The sequence below is a fragment of the Mesoplodon densirostris genome, chromosome 2, assembly GCF_025265405.1.
Source record: "Mesoplodon densirostris isolate mMesDen1 chromosome 2, mMesDen1 primary haplotype, whole genome shotgun sequence".
NCBI classification, from domain to species: Eukaryota; Metazoa; Chordata; class Mammalia; order Artiodactyla; family Ziphiidae; genus Mesoplodon; species Mesoplodon densirostris.
Window position 1 is genome coordinate 124,930,624 of NC_082662.1, and position 22,498 is coordinate 124,953,121.

Here is a 22,498-nt window from a genome sequence, read left to right on the forward strand (position 1 = left end):
TGTGAGAATTTGGTTGGTCCACATCCTCACCAACAAAGACACTTGGTAGTGTCTTTTTGTGTGTGTGCACATGCATGTGTGGTAAAATATGTTTAACATAAAATTTGCCATTTTAACTATTTTTAACTGTACAATTCAGTGGCATTAGTACATTTACAATGTTGTGCAACCATTGCCACCACTAACTATTTACAAAATTTTTTCATCCCCCAAACAGAAAACAGTAACAGTTAAGCTATAACTTCCCTTTCCCCCTTCCCTCAGCCCCTGGTAACCATTGTTCTAATTCCTGTCTCTTCGAATTTGCCAATTATAGATATTTCATTCAAGTCAAATCACACTATTTGTTCTTTTGAGTCTGGCTATTTCACAGAGCATGTTTTCAGGGTTCACCCATGTTGTAGTATGTATCATTTCATTCATTTTATCGTGGTTTTGATTTTCATTTCCCTGATGATCAGTGATGTTGAGCATTTTTTCATGTATTTATTGGTCATTTGTGTATCTTCTTTGGAGAAATGTGTAGTCAAGTCTCTTGCCCATTTTAAAATTGGGTTGTCTTTTTGTTGAATTGTAGGTGATCTTTACATTTTCTGGATATTAAACCCTTACCAGGTATCTGACTCGCAAAAAATGTTCTCCCTTTCTGTGGGTTGTCTTTTCATTCTCTTCATAATTTCCTTTGATGCACAAATTAAAAAAAATTTTTTAGGAAGTCCTAAAAAAATGTTTAGTCCTATGTTTTTCCTTTTGCTGTGTACCTTTGTTGTCGTATCTAAGAATCCATTGCTAAATCCATAGTCATGAAGATGTACCCAAATGTTGTATGTACCCCTTATAAGAGTTTTGTGGATTTAGCTCATATTTAGATCATCAATCCATTTTGCATTAATCTTTGTATATGGTGTGAGGCAGGGGTCCAAATTCATTCTTTTGCATGTGGAAATCCAGTTGTCCTGGAACTATTTGTTGAACAGAGAATTCTTTCTCATTGAATAGACCTGACACCCTCATTGAAAATAAACTGGCCAAAGAGGTGTGTGCTTATTTCTGGATTCTCATTTCTATTCCATTGGTCTATAGGTCTGTCCTTATACCAGCATCACACTGTTTTGATTACTGAAGCTTTGTAGTAAGTTTTGAAATTGGGAAATGTGAGTCCTCCAATTTTGTCTTTCTCTTTTCATGACTTGTTTGGTTATTTGGGTCCCCCTGCAATGCCATATAAATTTGATAATTGGCTTTTCCATTTTTGCAAAAAAGGCTCTTAGAATTTTGTTAGGGATTGCATTAAATCTGTAGATCACTTTAGGTATTATTGACATCTTAACAATATTGTCTCCCCATCCATAAACACAAGATACCTTTCCATTTATTTAGATATTCTTTAATTTTTTAATCAATGATTTGTAGTTTTCAGTGTACAAGTCTTCTCCTCCTTGGTTAAGTTTATTCCTAGGTATTTTATTCTATCAGATTCTGTTGCAAATGAAATTGCTGTCTTAATTTCCTTTCTGTAATGTTAATTGCTGTTATAGAGAAACACAACTGATTTTTGTGGGTTGATCTTGTAATGCGCAACTTGGCTGATTTTATTTATTAGCTCTGGCATCTTTCTTGTGGATTCTTTGGGAGATATATATTATTAGCTGTGGGTTTTTCACCAATGCCCTTTATCGTGTTGAGGAATTTCCCCTCTAGTTTATTGAGATTTTTTTTACCATTAAGGAATGTTGGATTTTGTCAAATTTTTTTCTGCAGCAGTTGGAAAAATCATACATCCCCCCCCTTTATTCTATTAATGTGAGGTATTACATTAACTTTCGTAGGGTGAACCACCCTTTCATTCTTGGGGTTGTGTAGTCTTTTAAACTTTATTCTACCAGGTGTGTGGTGGTATCCCAGTTCTAATTTACATCTTGATGACTAATGATATTCAGCATCTTTTCATGTGCTCATTAGCCATTTGTATATATATATATATATATATATATATATATATATATATATATATATATATATATATATATATACTTTTTTTTTGAAAGGGGTATTCAAAGTTTTTAAATAGGTTGTCATAATATTGAGTTGCATGAGATCTTTACATATTTTGAATACAAGGCCTTTACTAGATAAACGTATTGTGAATTTTCCCCCAATCTTCAGCTTGCTTTTTCATTTTCCTAACCATGTTCAAAGAACATGTGCTTTAAAAGTCCAGCTAATCCTTTTTTTTTTTTTTATGGTTTGTGTATTTTGTGTTCTAAGAAATCTTTGCTTACTCAAAGGCTGAAAGGATTTTCTCCTGTTTTGTTTTAGAAGTTTTATAGCTTTTACACTTAGATCCATTTATTTCAAGTTAAGTTTTGTGTTGTGTGAGGCAAAAGTCTAAGTTAATTATATTCCCCAGTGGGATATACAGTTGTTCCAGCAATTATTTGTTGAAGACTTCCTTTCCCCCTTTGAATTGCCTTGGCACCTTTGTAGATCATTGAACACATACGCGTGGATTTCCTTTTGCCATACCATGGTTTGATTATTGCAGCATTTGGTTTTGAAATCTGGAAGTACAAGTCCTCCAGTTTTGTTCTAACAAGTTCACTGACTGTCTTCTAGGGCACATGCATCTCCAAACATTTTAAAATCAGCCTGTCCACTTGTAAAAATTGCTGCAATTCTGATAGGGATTGTGTCAGATCTATGGATCAATATTGTTTTCATAAAATGAATTAGCAAGTATTTTCTCCTTTTTGAAGAGTGTTTTGTTGGATGGGTATTATTTCTTACTGAAATGATTGCTTGAATTTACTGGAGAAGCATCTGGACCTGCAGTCTGTGAGAAAGTTTTCAATTGTGCTGTTTAGTGCTATTCAGACTTTCAATTTTGAAGAAGGCTCTAGCCAAGCAGTTTTCTACTCCTGGAAAGCCCACCTGCTATTAATGCCACAGATGCTAACTAGAGGCAAAAAGTAATACTCACTAGAATTTTGGCTGGGAGAAAAGATTCCTGTCTATCAAGTTGCTATGCAGGTGGCCTAGAGAGAATTTTACTTTTCCTCCTAATAAAGCATGACACATGGTAGGGAGGAATGAGCTCAAGTTTCTATCCCCATGAGTAGTAGTATCCTATATTTCTTCATTTTTTCCCCCCTTTCACAAATATATTTACCTTACCAGACACTAACTTCTTTAAGCTGGTACCATTTCTTGTTTTGAGAGCCCCAGCACCCAGCTCAGTGCTTGGCACACTGCAGACATTCCAATGTTTGTCAAGGTACAGAGAGTAATAAACACTGTTGCTCATGGTTCTGCACTGTTCTCGGGGCAAGAGACAAGAGGTTGATTTCAGGACTTACTCTTCTCAGGACCAGGAAGAAGAGATGCCCAGTAGCCTACACCAAGAGAGATTTAAAAGCTACTAGAATTCCTTAAAGAAAATTCCTTAGTACATGAGGCTCACCAAATGTTTATCTTTGAGGTTATTAAAATAGCAGATGGCACTAGAACTTGTGCCATAAACCCTAGATCACTCTTATTCTTTTTGAGGATGGAGGCAACATGATAGAAGAGAAAGTATAATGGCTTCGGGAGTCACAAGACCTGACTTAAGGGATGTGTATTTACTGATCTAAGTAAGCATCAAATGAATAAATGTGAAAACACTATTTACACTTCATAATTAAGTATACAAGGGTGAGTTAATATTAACTGAGCCCATAGAAATGAACAGAGTTATAAAGGTCACGTTAGTGGGAACACAAATATTCAGTCTCTCTCTGGATTGGGATTAAATGTCACAAAGTCAGCTTCAGCAAAACAGGTAATAGGTAAAAGATTTCTTTGTTCTTTTCCCACCTTCCCTCTTTTATTTCTCAATTCCTACCCTTTTCTCCACCTTGCCATTCCAGCAAGATCCAATTCACATCTGTCCTTTCAAAATAAGGCCTACTTTCAAATTTTAAATCCTCTTAGCATAATACACAAATTCACATCTCAATATAGGAAACCTCTCAGAGGGATTTGATTTTTAAATCTAAAGGAATGAATTTTTAGAGTGAATTTCGGTTGTTGTTTCAGGCAGATGGGGAGGTGTTTTAGAAGCACAGGAGCGTTTACATAGGGACCTATTAGACTACCCAAATTAATCTACTCATGGTGCCAGATCAACTTCTGAAATTATTTTACTTTCACTTTAAAGTGGTTTTTCTCAGTACCCAAGGGGTTCAAATAAACTCTCTGAGACATTTTTTTGGTATAGCTTTTAAATTACAAGCTTGATCTGTTACCCTCAAATACAGTTCTTAAGGAAGATTAGTTACAAATAGTTGTCAGTGCTTTCAAATGACAGAAAAAGTTACATTATAGTAAAACTCGATGATTTTTTTATGCGAGAGATAACAATTTCTCTCATCACCAGATAGAATTACTCCAATTCATGCAATAAATGACAATTACATTTTTAAAAGTTGCCCTAATTTTTCTAGTTGAGATTTCATGCCTATTTTAAATCAAGACATCAATAAGCTCCTGAGCTCACCTCACCCTCCCTGGGAAGTAGTGAGGACACACGTGGTTTTTCTGAGACTCAACTGGACTCCACAGAGTACCAAAGTATTATCTCAGTTCTTTCACCTCAGTGTGAAGGTTCCCAGGAAACCTTCAGTTTCAGAAGTAATGGTCCTGGTGGCCAATAGGAAAATATGACATATAGATTTTTTAGGACTTCAGTAGTGACCTAAAAAGGTGAACAGGAGGGAAACTGACTTATCTTCACATAAAACCGGCAGAAATCAGCATCACCAAATTTCTGTAACTAGAAATCATGAGGGTAAAACAGAAGAGGTTTGTCTCCGATGGAGATGCTCCTCACAGTAGACTTTGTGAATGTCTTTTACAGAACCACATAATATAGTACCATCAACATTTTACATATTTACATACAATTTGAATACAAATTCTTAAAATTTATAATAGAACATTAAAATAATCTTCTAATAAAATCAGCCTTAAGTATAAGGAATCTAGATTTCAGTATCTTGTACACTTCTAAATAAATATCTTTGATCTATAATCCTTGAAAATATTATAGTTTATGATGACATGATACAGACAAGTCAAACAGTATTATAAGTAAAAATAAAACATCAATTTAAAAATAAACAAGCCTAAAACCACATTGAGCTGAAATTATAGAAAATCAAAACACTAAGTATACAGTAATTAAATATCTAGCATTGGGATAACCAGATGCATGCTAAATGACACAATTTCAACTTCTATAAAAAGCCCTTTAAAAATCATAAGTCTAAATAAATAAGCAGAAACACAAAGGGAGGTACTGTACCAGCCAGTAACAACTAGAAAGAAAACTCTTTTTCTTTCAAATGATCCTAACAGAAAAACATGAAATAATAATCATTGCCAGAAAACTATAGTTCATGTGTTTTGTTTCTTTTAGAATGCTGCCAATGATATAAAAAGCCAAAGCAAGGCTTCCTAATTGTTAGAACACTGTACCTTAGAAAAGGAAATTGACAGATTTAAATAAAAATCAGACATTTGCCTATTTAAGATATGATTGAATTTTCGCCTAATGACCTCACATTAGGTCTAAATCAAGCCCATGATATGAATGCACATTCAAGCATCTGAATGTATGATCTGTTAATTCTGAATTATATATGATGATTTAACTTCATTTGCCAAAGTATTAGTTTATTTTACATAAGGCCAGAATTAAAACATCTAGAGCAGGAACTAATACCTTATTTATCTTTATAGAAGGGTTCTTAGATTCTCAGAACATAATAGGTGCTCAATAAGTATTTATTGAATTGAGATGAATCCAGCATTTATTATATCAGGAAGCACTGAATCCACGATGAAACTGGTTGCCTGACACTCAGAGGGAGCTCTTTAATTTTACCTCTAGGCCTGTGATTAATTTCTGGCTAGTTAATGAAGTTAACTGTCACAGATCTGTCTCAGTTTCTTAATTCAGGGCCAAGATTTGTACCATTCATCTGTTCCACAGTTAAGCCTTCTTGAAAGTTTTGTGGCTGCACATTTATAGTTATGTTGAAAGAATAATCTTTGTTATTCTACGTTGGGTTTTTGCTTATGATAACTGTCTGAAATACACATACACACACACACAAACATAATCATTTCACAAATGGAAATCTGGAGAGTGCACAAAGCCTAAATTACATAGCTCCCAAGGTGAACTAAAAAAAGACATTGAAACTGTAAGGTAACTCTTTTTCATTACACACAAACTTATTGCGTGATGGCTGGAAGCAACGTCTTTGGACAAACGGTTATAAACCACAAGTGTCCTTAGCCATTAGCCTGACAAGGTAGCCCAAAATGGTTTGGCTCCAACACTGCCCTGTTTAATTCTGTAGCTCATTACACTAGGAAGCAGCGAGGAGGAGGTGAACATGCTCTCCAAAGACCATTCCTTCCATCCACAGTGCTCAGATCAATATCTGTATCATTATGTGGATTATTCTGAGTTCCTCTGTATTGCCAGTTAAAGTTGCTGTTTCTGATGTTTGTGGTTCCTCACTGGGGAAGGGAGGCGCATGTTACAGAACTCTTGAAATGAAAGCTATTTAGAAAGTTTCACTCTTTGATTCTCACGGCCAGCATGCCTGTCCCTCTTGAATGCTGCTAGGAGAGGTAGATCCAGTGTTTAAGTCCTGCCATTCCCTGCAGTAACTTAGTGTAATAGAAGTCCATGTTGTCTGCAAAGTCTGTACAAACAGGTGACTCCGTGTCACCAAAAGTGCAGTATAATGCAGTTCCTCCCACACTAAGGAAAACCGTCGCTATGCACAGCAAGACCAGTAAAATACAGGAACCACCTCCAACTTCATCTGCAAACAGGAAGACAGAGTAAGGTTAAACTTACACAAAATTAATGCCTAGTATCTGCTGTCTGCTCACTGATTAAGATAACTAGATGTTTCTAATATTAGTCTTCTATGGATAGTCACTGACAGGAAGCTAGGACACCAGTGACTATACAAGGACCTATTAGTTACCTTAAAGATATATACCTGTGGAGCTTGTGAATGCTAAAATTAAAAGTAGCTCATTTATACAATGAATATAACCATTTCCATAAAAAAGAAGAAAAAAATGGCAATACTTCTCTGATGTGCTCATAGCATTATTTTAGAGTACAAATTATATATAACCTCACTATTACAGTATCTTTGGAGTTCACATCATGGGACTACCTTAAAGCAAAGTCAATTTGATATTAAACAAACAAGCAAAAATGTCTGAGTGGGATCTTGCATCTTAGTAATACTCAATTTTATCTTTCAGTGGAATAGTGAAGTTCTAGCTAGTAATTTCATTTCTTAAACAACTTTGGCAGGCTTGTTTTTAATAAAAATGTCCACATAAGTCTTTCTATATTGAAGAAAGTAACTACTCTCTTGTTGAAAGTCTTAATGATCACTCATAATTAAAGAAAAATTAAAAATATTTGGAAAAGACTAAGAAGTTTTATGATCAGCATGATGAGGGTGTACCAAAACCTTCTTGGAAGGTAATCTGGCAGTATCTATTAACATTTTAAATTAATTTATCATCCAGCCTGGGGCACTTTTGAGAGTGAAAGAGTGTTAAGTGAATGCAGTGCTGGGACAATAGGTATAAACAAGGAAGGACTGCCTGAGGCCAACTGGTCCATATGGTCCTGATCACCGAGCCTAGCAAATCCACTTTCAGGAATTAAGCCTACAGATCTGCACAAAACACAATATCATATTTACAAGCATGTTCACTGCAGCAAATTTTGTTATCACATAAAGTTGAGAATAACTTAGTTATTCTAGTTACAATGGAAGAGTTAAATAATTATGGGAGATTCATATCATGGAATACTATGCAACTGTTTTACAGAATGAAGTAAATTTAATACATTGTTCAAAGAAAGATGTCCAAGATTGATGGTTAAATTAAAAAGCCGTCACATAACGGTATATAATGAACCATTCATATCAAAAAAAAAAGGGCACATGTGTATGTACACACATATACATGCATATATACAGAATGTGTTTTGAAAGGATGGTAAGAACTTCAATCAATACCTGGGGGAAACCCCCAAGGGAGGGAGGGTTGAGAGCCTTAAACTTTTTACTTCATTACTGTCTAAGTTTTTTCATGATTAGTGTATATTACTTTTATGATTAAAAAAACAAATTTTACAGAACCCAATATAAACCAAATAGAATTTATTTGGAAGATTTTACAGTAATATGTGAATATATTCTCCCCATAAAAATTTAAACATGAAAGTATCTAAGAGTCTAAGGGACTCTCCCTTTTACTCCTACCCAATCATATTCCCCTCTCAACCAAGAGGTAAACACTGTTAAATATGGTGTATATCCTGATCAAACACATGTGGTTTCAGGATTTTTATAGAAACAGGATTATGTAATTGTATTGTCCTGTGATTTACACATTTACAGTTTAATAGATTTTAATAGTTAATAGACATTAATAGATTTAATAATTTATACTTAGCCTAACTTTTATACACACAAATAAAAAGGATCATATCATTCATGTTGTGTTTCTTGGGGTTTTTTTGGTTTTTGGTCAGTTCAGTATTTTTACCATCTTTTCTCTTTTTGGCATGATTCTCACCCACCCTCTTATCTTTGTTAACAATCTAGTTTATGTATTTTTCTGGGTATTTCTTCATTCTCATATATTTATATACAAACATTTAGATACAATTTATTTTAAAACATCTATTTTGTTTTATCTATATGCATTGATAGTATTTAGAGCTGTGCTGTCCAACATGGAAGCCAAGAGGCACAGGCGGCTACTGAGCACAAGTTATGTAACTTAGTGTAAGACGAGATGGCTACTAAGGGAACTAGGGACTGTCAGTTCTAAATCGTGGGTTCCCCCTACTATGTATGCAATGATTCAATACCAATTGGTACAAACAAAGAATTGAGCACTTTATCTGGAGAGGACTGTGATAGTTACAAGCAAGGTGCAGAGGTAAAATGAGGGGTGAGAACAGATTACTTCCAAGGTTCCTACCAGCTTTATAATTGTAAAAATTTAGAAACCTCTACTGCTATCACTTTATGTCATACTTAGAAAGCGTATCTACATGTTGACACTGTTATTTTAACAATGCAGTTGTTTTATAAACATGAAAAGCATACTGATAGGTTCTTGGCTATATTTCTACTCACTCTGATTTACCTAGGCCTTAGATAAATTTAACCACCACCTTAAATATAAGCCCAGGAGGAAAAAAAAAAATCAAACAATAGCAACAGTGTTCAACTGTACTCTTGAGAGACACCTCTTTCTATAGAGTCAAGAAGAAATCACCGAAGAGAAAATATTTGTAATCCATAAATATTTTCCACATCAGTCAAGAAGGAGTATGAACTGCCACTGAAAAGAAGACAAAAATAGCAGGCTCACTAAAAAACAAAAAACAAAAACTAGAAAATAAAACACGAAACAAAGAAACTGAAATAAGCTCTGAAAATTGAGGACTACCTGTGGGACAGGAAGGCAATGAGATGAATTTTGCAACTTGGTCACTTATTTGAGCAAAACAAATTGCTTAGGAATTATTTAAGAACTGATGATAGTTTGATCCTCTGTGTTTCTTTACAGAAGATAAAGCAACTAAGTCCACATATTCTTTACAAATCCTGTTACCAAACACCTTATTGTACATTAATTCATTCTTTCAGCAAACATTGATCAAATCTGTGCTAGACACAGTCTGAGCACTTTACCTTGATCTAAGTTGTCATCTATTTCTTGGAATCTCACTCTTCGCTTAGATGGTTTCTGTTGCATCTGGGCAGGATGATCTCCTACAGTATCATTCCTCTTCTTTAATATAGAGACCAAGCCTTCAGCATGAACAACCTGTCAGAGATTATAAGCACTGTTTGTTATATTATGGAGGGACATATCAGTGATGTTTTACATGTAATGGTAAGAAGGCTAATTCAGTTCAAGGGGTATCTGAAGTCCTATTAGAGGTTTAACCAATTCCTATAGAAAAAAATCACAGTCATCAAAATCTAACAGAATAATACTTTCTCTTGTCTTCAGATATTGCCAAATACACATATCTAAAACTCTGATTGCTCTTCTAAAGCCCTGAATTGATTCCAGGGCCAGGCAGTGTGACACAGCATGGACTGGAAATCAGGCTTACTTTATCCTCATTTATAGCTCCACTTCCCTGTTAAGTCATCTATAAAATGATTCCTTACGGCCTCTCTTTGCTTAATCATTAGTCCTGGGTTTTGCTTTATAACAGAGGCTGCTTTTTATATTCATCAGCAATTTTTAAGAAATGAGCATGTGAGACTTAAAATATATTCGATACCAAGTTTTAACATCAAAATGAGTGTTGTTCTCAGTTCCTCTGAGAAACTACACATTTACTAAATAATGTTCTAGTGCTCTAAATATCTTAAGGACTTCTCTTCTAGAATATCTCTTAGACCCAGTTTACTAGGGACATATTACCCTGTAGTATGCAGAGGGTGGCAAACTATGGCCACTAGGCCAAAGGCCTGCTGCCTAGTTTTGCAAATAGAATTTAATTGGAGCACAGCCAAGGTTACTCATCCACATATTGTGTATGGCTGCTACAACGGCAGAATTGAGTACAGACCATAAAGTCTAAAATATTCAATATTTGGCCCTTAGAAAAAGAAAAGAAATAGAAAAAGACTTCTGTCTATTATTTCTTTAGTCCCCCCTTTACCCCTTTCTATGCTGTCTTTCTGGTTTTCACTTGGGACACCCCTCTTCTGCTTCCACCCCACCCTTTATTTAGGAACAAAGACAAAACAGAAACCTTGCCATTTAGGAGTTAAAAGACTCTGAGGCATAGGGAGAAAGAGAACAGAATCAGTTGGTATAGCCAACTGGGTAGCTGGAGGCCTTACCATAGGCCCCCCTAGGCAGTAGGTTGATTCACAGAAGTTGACTTGTGAGTTGCCTGCTTGAACAAGCTGTAGGTGATGACATAGGTGGGCATTGTGGCCCTAACACTGTTGATGTCAGTGACTTGCTGGTATCTGATCACTGTAAGCTGAGAACTTCCTGTAATGTCATTTATCTGATCAATGGTATAAAATACTTAATATGACTTGCAGTTCCAGCCAGCCATCTCTGATAATGAGCTATACATAAACATTACAGATTCTATTAGTTCTTTTTATAACTCAATGCTTTTAGGGCCAAATAACTCAATATAGTCTTCTACTGGGCTTCCCTGAACATGGGCCTATAGAAACCATTATCTCAAAAAAAAAAAAAGTTAGCAATTTATTCTTTTTATAGAAAATATGTATTTCAGATGATGTATTTCTTCTGAGAAAGCTAAAATACTTTAGTGACATTAAAATGATAAGTATAAATTATGCAAAGGAATAGTTTTTCAAATCTTTCATTAGAAAGCAACAATATTAAAGACCATCTTCATACAACAAAGAAAAATGATTTTACAAGTACCTTGCTGAAACTGGGTACTTGAGGAAGGGAAAGAAATCCTAATAAGTTTCTAAAGAGCAAGACATGGAAAATGGAAATGAATTTTAATGAGTATATTACTACTAAAGATATATCATTGACTTTTTAAATTTTTAGTAAATGTAAAAAAAAGGGAGTTTTCATAGATTCATTCACTATCTATTTCATTCCATAAAATAGTACATTTACCAAGAGTGAATTCACCTACCATAGGTGTTTTCAAGTTGCTTTAACTACTTAGAAAAAACAGTCCTATTAAGAATAGTTACAAAGACAAGCTCCAGAGTTGCATTACTGTTAACTGTATGTCTTTATGGTCTGAGTTTTGAATCTGTAAATTCAAGAGACAGACCCAATAATAAATCAAAAGACACTGCAAATATGAATAAATGGATGTTGAAAGACCAAGAGAAACTCTCAAAATCATCTGGAAAGACACAGAATGTGCTTCCAAGACCTAGAAGCTAGTCCTAGTGCAGCAGCTGTTAGGCCCCTACCTTAGCGCCTGCTTGCCCTAATCTGGTGTGTTGGGATCCAGAAGTCATATAGTTAAGGGATACAAGACTTCCCAAGTGGCCCCATCTTATTTACTATGGATGGCAATGAACTTTGGCAAATTTTTGAAAAAGGGAAGAAGTAAGAGTATGAGACATCACAGTTGTGTGGGATGAGCCAACATTTTATCTTGACACCCTCCCCACTCAACCATTAATTCCTGGCAAAAAATCTATCCACAGCCTTTACATGCTTTTCCTTTTTCTCTCCCACCAAGAATCTTTTGTTTAAGCAGGGCTGCTCCAGCGTCTGAAGTGAAGGAATGTGTTCTTTTCCATTATTTCCTTTCAGTCTTATTCAGGGATCTTTTCCAGGGATCTTTCTTTTTTAACTGCCCTCTTATCCTATAGTTTATAGGGATGGTGGGACCAAGTTTAGGCATAGGAGATGCAAGCCAAGGGGGAAACTCTTAGAAGACAGGTGGGTGCGGTCCTTTTTGTGCTGACAAGAGTTTTGGGCAAAGGTCTTAGAACCTACCCCTAGTGCAGAAATTCCTACTTATCATACCAAGACAGTCAAACAAAAAGAAATGACTTTGGTAGAGTTTACCTTAATTTTATGGTAGAAGGCAAGTAAGTTAAAACAAAGTCATGGTCTTAGTCTAGAGTCTCATTCAGAAGTCTGCTAAGTGTTTCTAAGTAGGTTGGGAAGTTGAGTTAGGGCACATAGAAATGTGTCTTCTCCAAACTACTCTTAAAAAACATTTCTATGCCTTTTAATTTTTTAACATAATGTCAATATTAAAAGGTTAAGAAACTTTAAATCTCAAAAAATAAAGCTTTAAAAACTAAATTTAGGGAATTCCCTGGCAGTCAAATGGTTAGGATTCCACGCTCTCACTGCTGAGGGCCTGGGTTCAAATCCCGTTCAGGGAACTAAAATCCCACAAGCTGCATAGTGCGGCCAAAAAAAAAAAAGTTAAAAAAAAAAACCTAAACTAAATTTAGTTTCCCACTTCAATTACCAAATTCCTTTCCTACCAAAACAAAGTATACCAAGCCTTTACACTGAGAACAAAAAGAATGTTTAAGCTGTAAATAGTGTAATTGTTACTGGTGGTACTCTGTGAAAAAGTGCAGAATTAAAACAAATAATGAAACATCCATCCGACCTAGCCCTGTATATTTGTAAATAAATAGCTCTTCTGCACTTCCCCCTCAACAGCAATGATTATCTTAAATAGCATTTTAATAATGAACTGTTTGTAAAAAACAAAATTATTCTGCAACACTGCTGGCACAGGAAATCATAATATGACAAGGGAAACATTCAGAGAGGCCTTGCTGTTAGATCTGCCTCCTCAAATTAAAGGAGAAAATAGATAGCAAATAATATTCTTTTACTGATCAAGGCTTTACTCAACCCAGAAACTCAAGGTTGGTAAATTTTGCTTGGTTTCCAGATAACTTGAGAAATAACATTCATAAATCATATTAGTATATTATAAACAGTGTAAATGCCAGCAGTTTCACTGTAGAGAATGAAATTCCAGTCATTCAATGTCAAATTTTCCAGTACTATTCTTCACTGAAGGAACAAGTCATGGGTCTCTGCCTGGTCCTTTAGATTTGGGTTCCAGAATAAGAACTATGATTTAGTGAATCTGCACTTTATGTAAAGACATTTATATAATATTTCATACTTAATCTTTACAACTCTATTATACAGGCATTACCAGTCCTATTTTACAGATGAAGAGGCCAAGCTGAGAGAGCTTAAATAACTTGCTTACATTTGTAGCACCAGTTACGGGCAGAGTTGAATACTAACTCAAGGTTAAACCTCTTGCCATTTCCCTAATGTGAAAAGATCTTATTTTCTATGATTATTAAAGTTTTGCTTAGTGTCATTTGTGATAATACATATTACAATTCAAATTAGATGAACAGAACTTTCAAATAAACCTAATAAGTTTCTTTTGTCTTTCCAAAACACTTTACAGCAACAAATCCTTATCTTATACATCACCTGAATTAAGAGATACTTAAACTAATGGCTAAAACCGTCAGTCTAGAGACACTGGGGAGGAGAAGGTTAGATGAAAGATCCTTTGTGTCATTCAATAAGTTGAAAGTAGATTAATGTCATGGCTACTACTACAGCAAAATAATATAACAAGTCACAGCAGCAGCAAGAGGAGGCAGCTAAATGGAGGAAAAGCCATCTTCTAGAAATAACACAACGGTGCTCTCTGGCACTACAATGCTGCATATTAAAACACGACAATATGGAGAGTAAAAAACAAATGATGATAAAGTACATTGATATTGAATTTTTCAAAGATTAATTTAAAAAGGAAAAAAGGGCGCATGCGTGGTCCTACCACAATGTCGGCGCCTAGTCCATAGTGAGGGTGACAAGAAGTTAGTTTCCTTAGGACCAAGGAGGCAACCTCGCACCTGCAGGAAGACTTGTTGCCCCATCCAGAGGGAGGAATAAGCTTCCTGTTACGGTTGCAACTGCTAAGGAGCCGGTCTTGCTGCAGTCTCTCCCAGATGTTTTCTAGATACCGTGTGGCTGATAGGGTCTTGGTGCTCCGTCCGGGTGTCAGGCCTGACCCTCTGAGGTGGGAGAGCCGAGTTCAGGATATTTGTCCACCAGAGACCTCCTGGCTCCATGTAATATAAAACAGCAAAAGCTCTCCCAGAGAGCTCCACCTCAACGCGAAGACCCAGATGCACCCAATGACAGCAAGCTACAGTGCTGGACACCCTATGCCAAAAAACTAGCAAGATAGGAACACAACTCCACCCATTAGCAGAGAGGCTACCTAAAATCATAATAAGGTCACAGGCACCCCAAAACACACCAATGGATGCAGTCCTGCCCACCAGAAAGACAAGATTCAGCCTCATCCAGCAGAACACAGGCACCAGTCCCCTCCACCAGGAAGCCTACGCGACCCACTTAACAAACCTTAGCCACTGGGGCAGACATCAAAAACAACGGGAATGACGAACCTGCAGCCTGAGAAAAGGAGACCCCAAACACAGTAAGTTAAGCAAAATGAGAAGACAGAGAAACACACAGCAGATAAAGGAGCAAGACAAAAACCCACCAGACCAAATAAATGAAGAGGAAATAGGCAGTCTACCTGAAAGAGAATTCAAAGTAATGATAGTAAAGATGATCCAAAATCTCAGAAATAGAATGGAGAAAATACAAGAAACGTTTAACAAGGACCTAAAAGAAGTAAAGGGCAAACAAACAACGATGAACAACACAATAACTAAAATTAAAAATTCTCTAGAAGGACTCAATAGCAGAATAACTGAAGCAGAAGAACGGATAAAGTAACGTGGAAGATAAAACAGTGGAAAGAACTACTGCAGAGCAGAATAAAGAAAAAAGAATGAAAAGAACTGAGGACAGTCTTAGAGACCTCTGGGACAACATTAAACACACCAATATTCGAATTATAGGGGTCCCAGAAGAAGAAGAGAGAATGAGAGGGACTGAGAAAATATTTGAAGAGATTATAGTTGAAAACTTCCTTAATATGGGAAAGGAAATAATTAGTCAAGTCCAGGAAGTGCAGAGAGTCCCATAAAGGATAAGTCCAAGGAGAAACATGCCAAGACACATATTAATCAAACTATCAAGAAATAAATACAAAGAAAAAAATATTAAAAGAAGCAAGGGGAAAACAACAAATAACACACAAGGGAATCCCCATAAGGTTAACAGCTGATCTTTCAGCAGAAACTGTGCAAGCCAGAAGGGAGTGGCAGGACATATTTAAAGTGATGAAGGGGAAAAACCTACAACCAAGATTACTCCACCCAGCAAGGATCTCATTCAGATTTGATGGAGAAATTAAAACCTTTAAAGACAAGCAAAACCTAAGAGAATTCAGCACCACAAAAACCAGCTTTACAACAAATGCTAAAGGAACTTCTCTAGGCAGTAAACACAAGAGAAGGAAAAGACCTATAATAACAAACCCAAATTAAGAAAATGATAGTAGGAACAAACATATCGATAATTACCTTAAATGTAAATGGATTAAATGCTCCAACCAAAAGACATACACTGGCTGAATGAATACAAAAACAAGACCCATATATATGCTGTCTACAAGAGACCCACTTCAGACCTAGGGACACACACAGACTGAAAGTAAGGGGATGGAAAAAGATATTCCATGCAAATGGAAATCAAAAGAAAGCTGGAGTAGCAATTCTCATATCAGGCAAAATAGACTTTAAAATAAAGACTATTACAAGAGACAAAGAAGGACACTACATATGATCAAGGGATCAATCCAAGAAGAACATATAACAATTGTAAATATTTATGCACCCAACATAGGAGCAACTCAATATATAAGGCAAACACTTAACAGCTATAAAAGGGTAAATCGACAGTAACACAATCATAGTAGGGAATTTTAACACCCCATTTTCACCAATGGACAGATCATTCAAAATGAAAATAAATAAGGAAACACAAGCTACGAATGATACATTAAATAAAATGGACTTAATTGATATGTATAGGACGTTCCATCCAAAACCAGCAGAATACACTTTCTTCTCAAGTGCTCATGGAACATTCCTCAGGATAGACCATATCTTGGGTCACAAATAAAGCCTTGGTAAATTTAAGAAAATTGAAATCGTATCAAGTATCTTTTCCAACCACGATGCTATGAGACTAGATATCAATTACAGGAAAAATTCTGTAAAACATACAAACACATGGAGGCTAAATAATACACTACTAAATAACCAAGAGATCACTGAAGAAATCAAAGAGGAAATAAAAAAATACCTAGAAACAAATGACAGTGAAAACATGACGACCTATGGGATGACCTATGGCATGCAGCAAAAGCAGTTCTAAGAGGGAAGTTTACGGCAATACAATCCTACATTAAGAAACAAGAAACATCTCAAATAAACAACCTAACCTTACACCTAAAGCCATTAGAGAAAGAAGAACAAAAAAACCCAAAGTTAGCAGAAGGAAAGAAATCATGAAGGTCAGATCAGAAAAAAATGAAAAAGAAATGAAGGAAACAATAGCAAAGATCAATAAAACTAAAAACTGGTTCTTTGAGAAGATAAACAAAATTGATAAACCATTAGCCAGACTGATCAAGAAAAAGAGGGAGAAGACTCAAACCAATAGAATTAGAAATGAAAAAGGAAAGTAACAACAGACACTGCAGAAATACAAACGATCATGAGGGATTACTACAAGCAACTTTATGCCAATAAAATGGACAACCTGGAAGAAATGGACAAAATAAACAGAACAATCACAAGCACTGAAATTGAGACTGTGATTAAAAATCTTCCAACACACAACAGTCCAGGACCACATGGCTTCTCCAGCGAATTCTATCAAACATTTAGAGAAGAGCTAACACCTTTCCTTCTCAAAATCTTCCAAAATATAGCAGAGGGAGGAACACCCCCCAACTCATTCTATGAGGCCACCATCACCCTGATACCAAAACCAGACAAAGATGTCACAAAGAAAGAAAACTACAGGCCAATATCACTGATGAACATACATGCAAAAATCCTCAACAAAATACTAGCAAACAGAATCCAACAGCACATTAAAAGGATCAGATATTCACAGAAAGATAGACAAGATGACAAGGCAGAGGACTATGTACCAAATGAAGGAACAAGATAAAACCTGAGAAAAACAACTAACTGAAGTGGAGATATGCAACCTTCCAGAAAAAGAATTCAGAGTAATGATATTGAAGATGATCCAGGACCTCGGAAAAAGAATGGAGTCAAAGATCGAGAAGATGCAAGAAATGTTTAACAAAGACCTAGAAGAATTAAAGAACAAACAAACAGAGATGAACAATACAATAACTGAAATGAAAACTACATTACAAGGAATCAAGAGCAGAAAAACTGAGGCAGAAGAACGGATAAGTGACCTGGAAGACAGAATGGTGGAATTCACTGCCACGGAACAGAATAAAGAAAAAAGAATGAAAAGAAATAAAGACAGCCTAAGGGACATCTGAGACAACATGAAATGCAACAACATTCACATTATAGGGTTCTTAGAAGGAGAAGAGAGAGAGAAAGGACTCGAGAAAATACTTGAAGAGATTATAGATGAAAACTTCCCTAACGTGGAAAAGGAAATAGCTACCCAAATCCAGGAAGCGCAGAGTCCCAGGCAGGATAAACCCAAGCAAAAACACGCCGAGACAAATAGGAATCAAACTGACAAAAATTAAAGACAAAGAAAAATTTGAAAGCAACAAGGGAAAAATGACAAATAACATACAAGGGACCTCCCATAAGATTAACAGCTGATTTCTCAGCAGAAACTCTACAAGCCAGAAGAGAGTGGCATGATATATTTAAAGTGATTTAAGGGAAGAACCTAAAACCAATATTACTCTACCTGGCAAGGATCTCATTCAGATTCAACTGAGAAATCAAAAGCTTTACAGACAAGCAAAAGCTAAGAGATTCAGCATCACCAAGCCAGCTCTACAACAAATGCTAAAGGAACTTCTCTAAGTGGGAAACACAAGAGAAGAAAAGGACCTACAAAAACAAACCCAAAACAATTAAGAAAATGGTAATAGGAACATACATATCAATAATTACCTTAAACGTGAATGGATTAAATGCTCCAACCAAAAGACACAGGCTTAATGAATGGATAAAAAAAAAGATCCAGGGCCTCCCTGGTGGCGCAGTGGTTGAGAGTCCGCCTGCCGATGCAGGGGATACGGGTTCGTGCCCCGGTCTGGGAGGATCCCATATGCCGCGGAGCGGCTGGGCCCGTGAGCCATGGCCGCTGGGCCTGCGCATCCGGAGCCTGTGCTCCGCAACGGGAGAGGCCACAACAGTGAGAGGCCCGCATACCGCAAAAAGAAAAAAAAAAAAAAAAAAAAAAAGATCCATATATATGCTGTCTACAAGAGACCCACTTCAGACCTAAGGACACATACAGACTGAAAGTGAGGGATGGAAAAAGATATTCCATGCAAATGGAAATGAAAAGAAAGCTAGAGCAGCAATATTCATATCAGATAAAATAGACTTTAAAATAAACAGTGTTATAAGAGACAAGGAAGGACACTACATAATGATGAAGGGATCAATCCAAGAAGAAGATATAACAATTATGAATATATATGCACCCAAAATAGGAGCACCTCAATACATAAGGCAACTGCAAACAGCTATAAAAGAGGAAATCAACAGTAACACAATAATAGTGGGGGACTTTGACACCTCACTTACACCAATGGACAGATCATCCAAACAAAAAACTAACAAGGAAACACAACCTTTAAATGACACAATAGACCAGAGAGATTTAATTGATATTTATATGACATTCCATCCAAAAACAGCAGATTACACTTTCTTCTCAAGAAATCATATCAAGCATATTTTCTGACCACAATGCTATGAGATTTGAAACCAATTACAGGGGAAAAATCGTAAAAAAAGAAACACATGGAGGCTAAACAATACGTTACTAAATAACCAAGAGATCACTGAAGAAATCAAAGAGGAAATAAAAAAATACCTAAGACAAAGAACAATGAAACATGACAATCCAAAACCTATGGGATGCAGAAAAAGCAGTTGTAAGAGGGAAGTTTATAGCTACACAAGCCTACCTCAAGAAACAAGAAACATCTCAAATAAACAATCTAAACTTACACCTAAATGAACTAGAGAAAGAAGAAGAAACAAAACCCAAAGTCAGCAGAAGGAAAGAAATCATAAAGATCAGAGCAGAAATAAATGAAATAGAAACAAAGAAAACAATAGCAGAGATCAATAAAACTAACAGCTGGTTCTTCAAGAAGATAAACAAAATTGATAACCCATTAGCCAGACTCATCAAGAAAAACAGGGAGAGGACTCAAAGCAATAAAATTAGAAATGAAAAAGAAGTTACAACAGACACCGCAGAAATACAAAGCATCCTAAGAGAGCATGACAAGCAACTCTATGCCAATAAAATGGACAACCTGGAAGAAATGGACAAACTCTTAGAGAGGTATAACCTTCCAAGACTGAACCAGGAGGAAATAGAAAATATGAACAGACCAATCACAAGTAAGGAAATTGAAACTCTGATTAAAAATCTTCCAACAAACAAAAGTCCAGGACCAGATGGCTTCACAGGTGAATTCTATTAAACATTTAGAGAAGAGCTTACACCCATCCTTCTCAAAATCTTCCAAAAAACTGCAGAGGAAGGAAAACTCCCAAACTTATTCTATGAGGCCACCATCACCCTGATAGCAAAACCAGACAAAGATACTACGGAAAAAGATAATTACAGACCAATATCACTGATGAATATAGATGCAAAAATCCTCAACCAAATACTAGCAAACAGAATTCAACAACACATTAAAAGGATCATACACCATGATCAAGTGGGATTTATCCCAGGGATGCAAGATTCTTCAATATAAGCAAATCAATCAGTGTGATATACCATATTAACAAATTGAAGAATAAAAGCCATATGATCATCTCAACAGATGCAGAAAAAGCTTTTGACAAAATTCAACAGTGGGCTTCCCTAGTGGCGCAGTGGTTGAGAGTCTGCCTACCGATGCGGGGGATGCGGGTTCGTGCCCCGGTCCAGGAAGATCCCACATGCCACAGAGCAGCTGGACCCGTGAGCCACGGCTGCTGAGCCTGCGCTCCACAACGGGAGAGGCCACAACAGTGAGAGGTCTGCGTACTGCAAAAAACAAACAAACAAACAAAAAACCTCTCCAGAAGTGGGCATAGAGGGAACCTATCTCAATGTAATAAAGGCTATATACGACAACCCCACAGCCAACATCATTCTCAATGGTGAAAAACTGAAAGTATTTCCTCTAAGATCAGGAACAAGACAAGGATGTCCACTCTCACCACTCTTATTCAACATAGTTTTGGAAGTCCTAGCCACAGCAATGAGAGAAGAAAAAGAAATAAAAGGAATACAAACTGGAAAAGAAGAAGTAAAACTGTCACTGTTTGCAGATGACATGATACTGTACATAGAGAATCCTAAAGATGCCACCAGAAAACTACTAGAGCTAATCAATGAATTTGGTAAAGTTGCAGGATACAAAATTAATGCACAGAAATCTCTTGCATTCTTATACACTAATGATGAAAAATCTGAAAGAGAAATTAATAACGATGAAGAAATTATTAATTATTAATTAAGAAATTAATAACAACAAAAGAATAAAATACCTAGGAATAAACATACTTAGGGAGACAAAAGACCTGTATGCAGAATAGTATAAGACACTGATGAAAGAAATTAAAGATGATACCAACAGATGGAGAGATACACCATGTTCTTGGATTGGAAGAATCAACATTGTGAAAATGAGTATACTACCCATAGCAATCTACAGATTCAATGCAATCCCTATCAAATTACCAATGGCATTTTTTACAGAACTAGAACAAAAAATCTGAAAATTTGTATGGAGACACAAAAGACCCCGAACAGCCAAAGCAGTCTTGAGGGAAAAAAACGGAGCAGGAGGAATCAGACTCCCTGACTTCAGACTATACTACAAAGCTACTGTAATCAAGAGAATATGGTACTGGCACAAAAACAGAAATATAGATCAATGGAACAAGATAGAAAGCACAGAGATAAACCCACGCACCTATGGTCAACTAATCTATGACAAAGGAGGCAAAGAAATACAATGGAGAAAAGACTGTCTCTTCAATAAGTGGTGCTGGGAAAAATGGACAGCTACATGTAACAGAATAAAATTAGAACATTCCCTAACACCATATACAAAAATAAACTCAAAATGCATTAGAACTAAATGTAAGACTGGACACTATAAAACTGTTAGAGGAAAACATAGGAAGAACACTCTTTGACATAAATCACAGCAAGATCTTTTTTGATCCACCTCTGGTGGTCCAAATGGGACCTAATGAAACTTAAAAGCTTTTGCAAAGCAAAGGACACCATAAACAAGATGAAAAGACAACCCTCAGAATAGGAGAAAATATTTGCAAATGAATCAATGGACAAAGGATTAATCTCCAAAATATATAAACATCTCATGCAACTCAATATTAAAAAAACAAATAACCCAATCAAAAAATGGGCAGAAGACCTAAATAGACATTTCTCCAAAGAAGACATTCAGATGGCCAAGGAGCACATGAAAAGCTGCTCAACATCACTAATTATTAGAGAAATGCAAATCAAAACTATAATGAGGTATCACCTCACACCGGTCAGAATGGCCATCATCAAAAAATCTACAAACAGTAAATGCTGGAGAGGGTGTAGAGAAAAGGGAACCCTTATGCATTGTTGGTGGGAAGTAAACTGATACACCACTATGGAGAACAGAATGGAGGTTCCTTAGAAAACTAAAAAT

The 22,498-nt window shown here is 36.1% G+C and overlaps 1 protein-coding gene across 6 annotated transcripts in view; it reads right to left on the reverse strand.

Moving 5' to 3' along the window:
* Positions 1–5,170: 5,170 nt before the first annotated feature.
* Positions 5,171–22,498, reverse strand: part of CNST (consortin, connexin sorting protein) — a 123,392-nt gene continuing 106,064 nt past the window's right edge. For all 6 annotated transcript variants that reach the window (XM_060090872.1, XM_060090874.1, XM_060090871.1 and 3 more), the window contains 2 exons: positions 9,804–9,939; positions 5,171–6,881 (listed from right to left, as the gene is read on the reverse strand). In XM_060090872.1, coding sequence (XP_059946855.1) covers positions 6,676–6,881; positions 9,804–9,939 — 342 coding nt within the window. In that variant the 3' untranslated portion in view covers positions 5,171–6,675. The remainder of the gene's footprint in view (positions 6,882–9,803; positions 9,940–22,498) is intronic.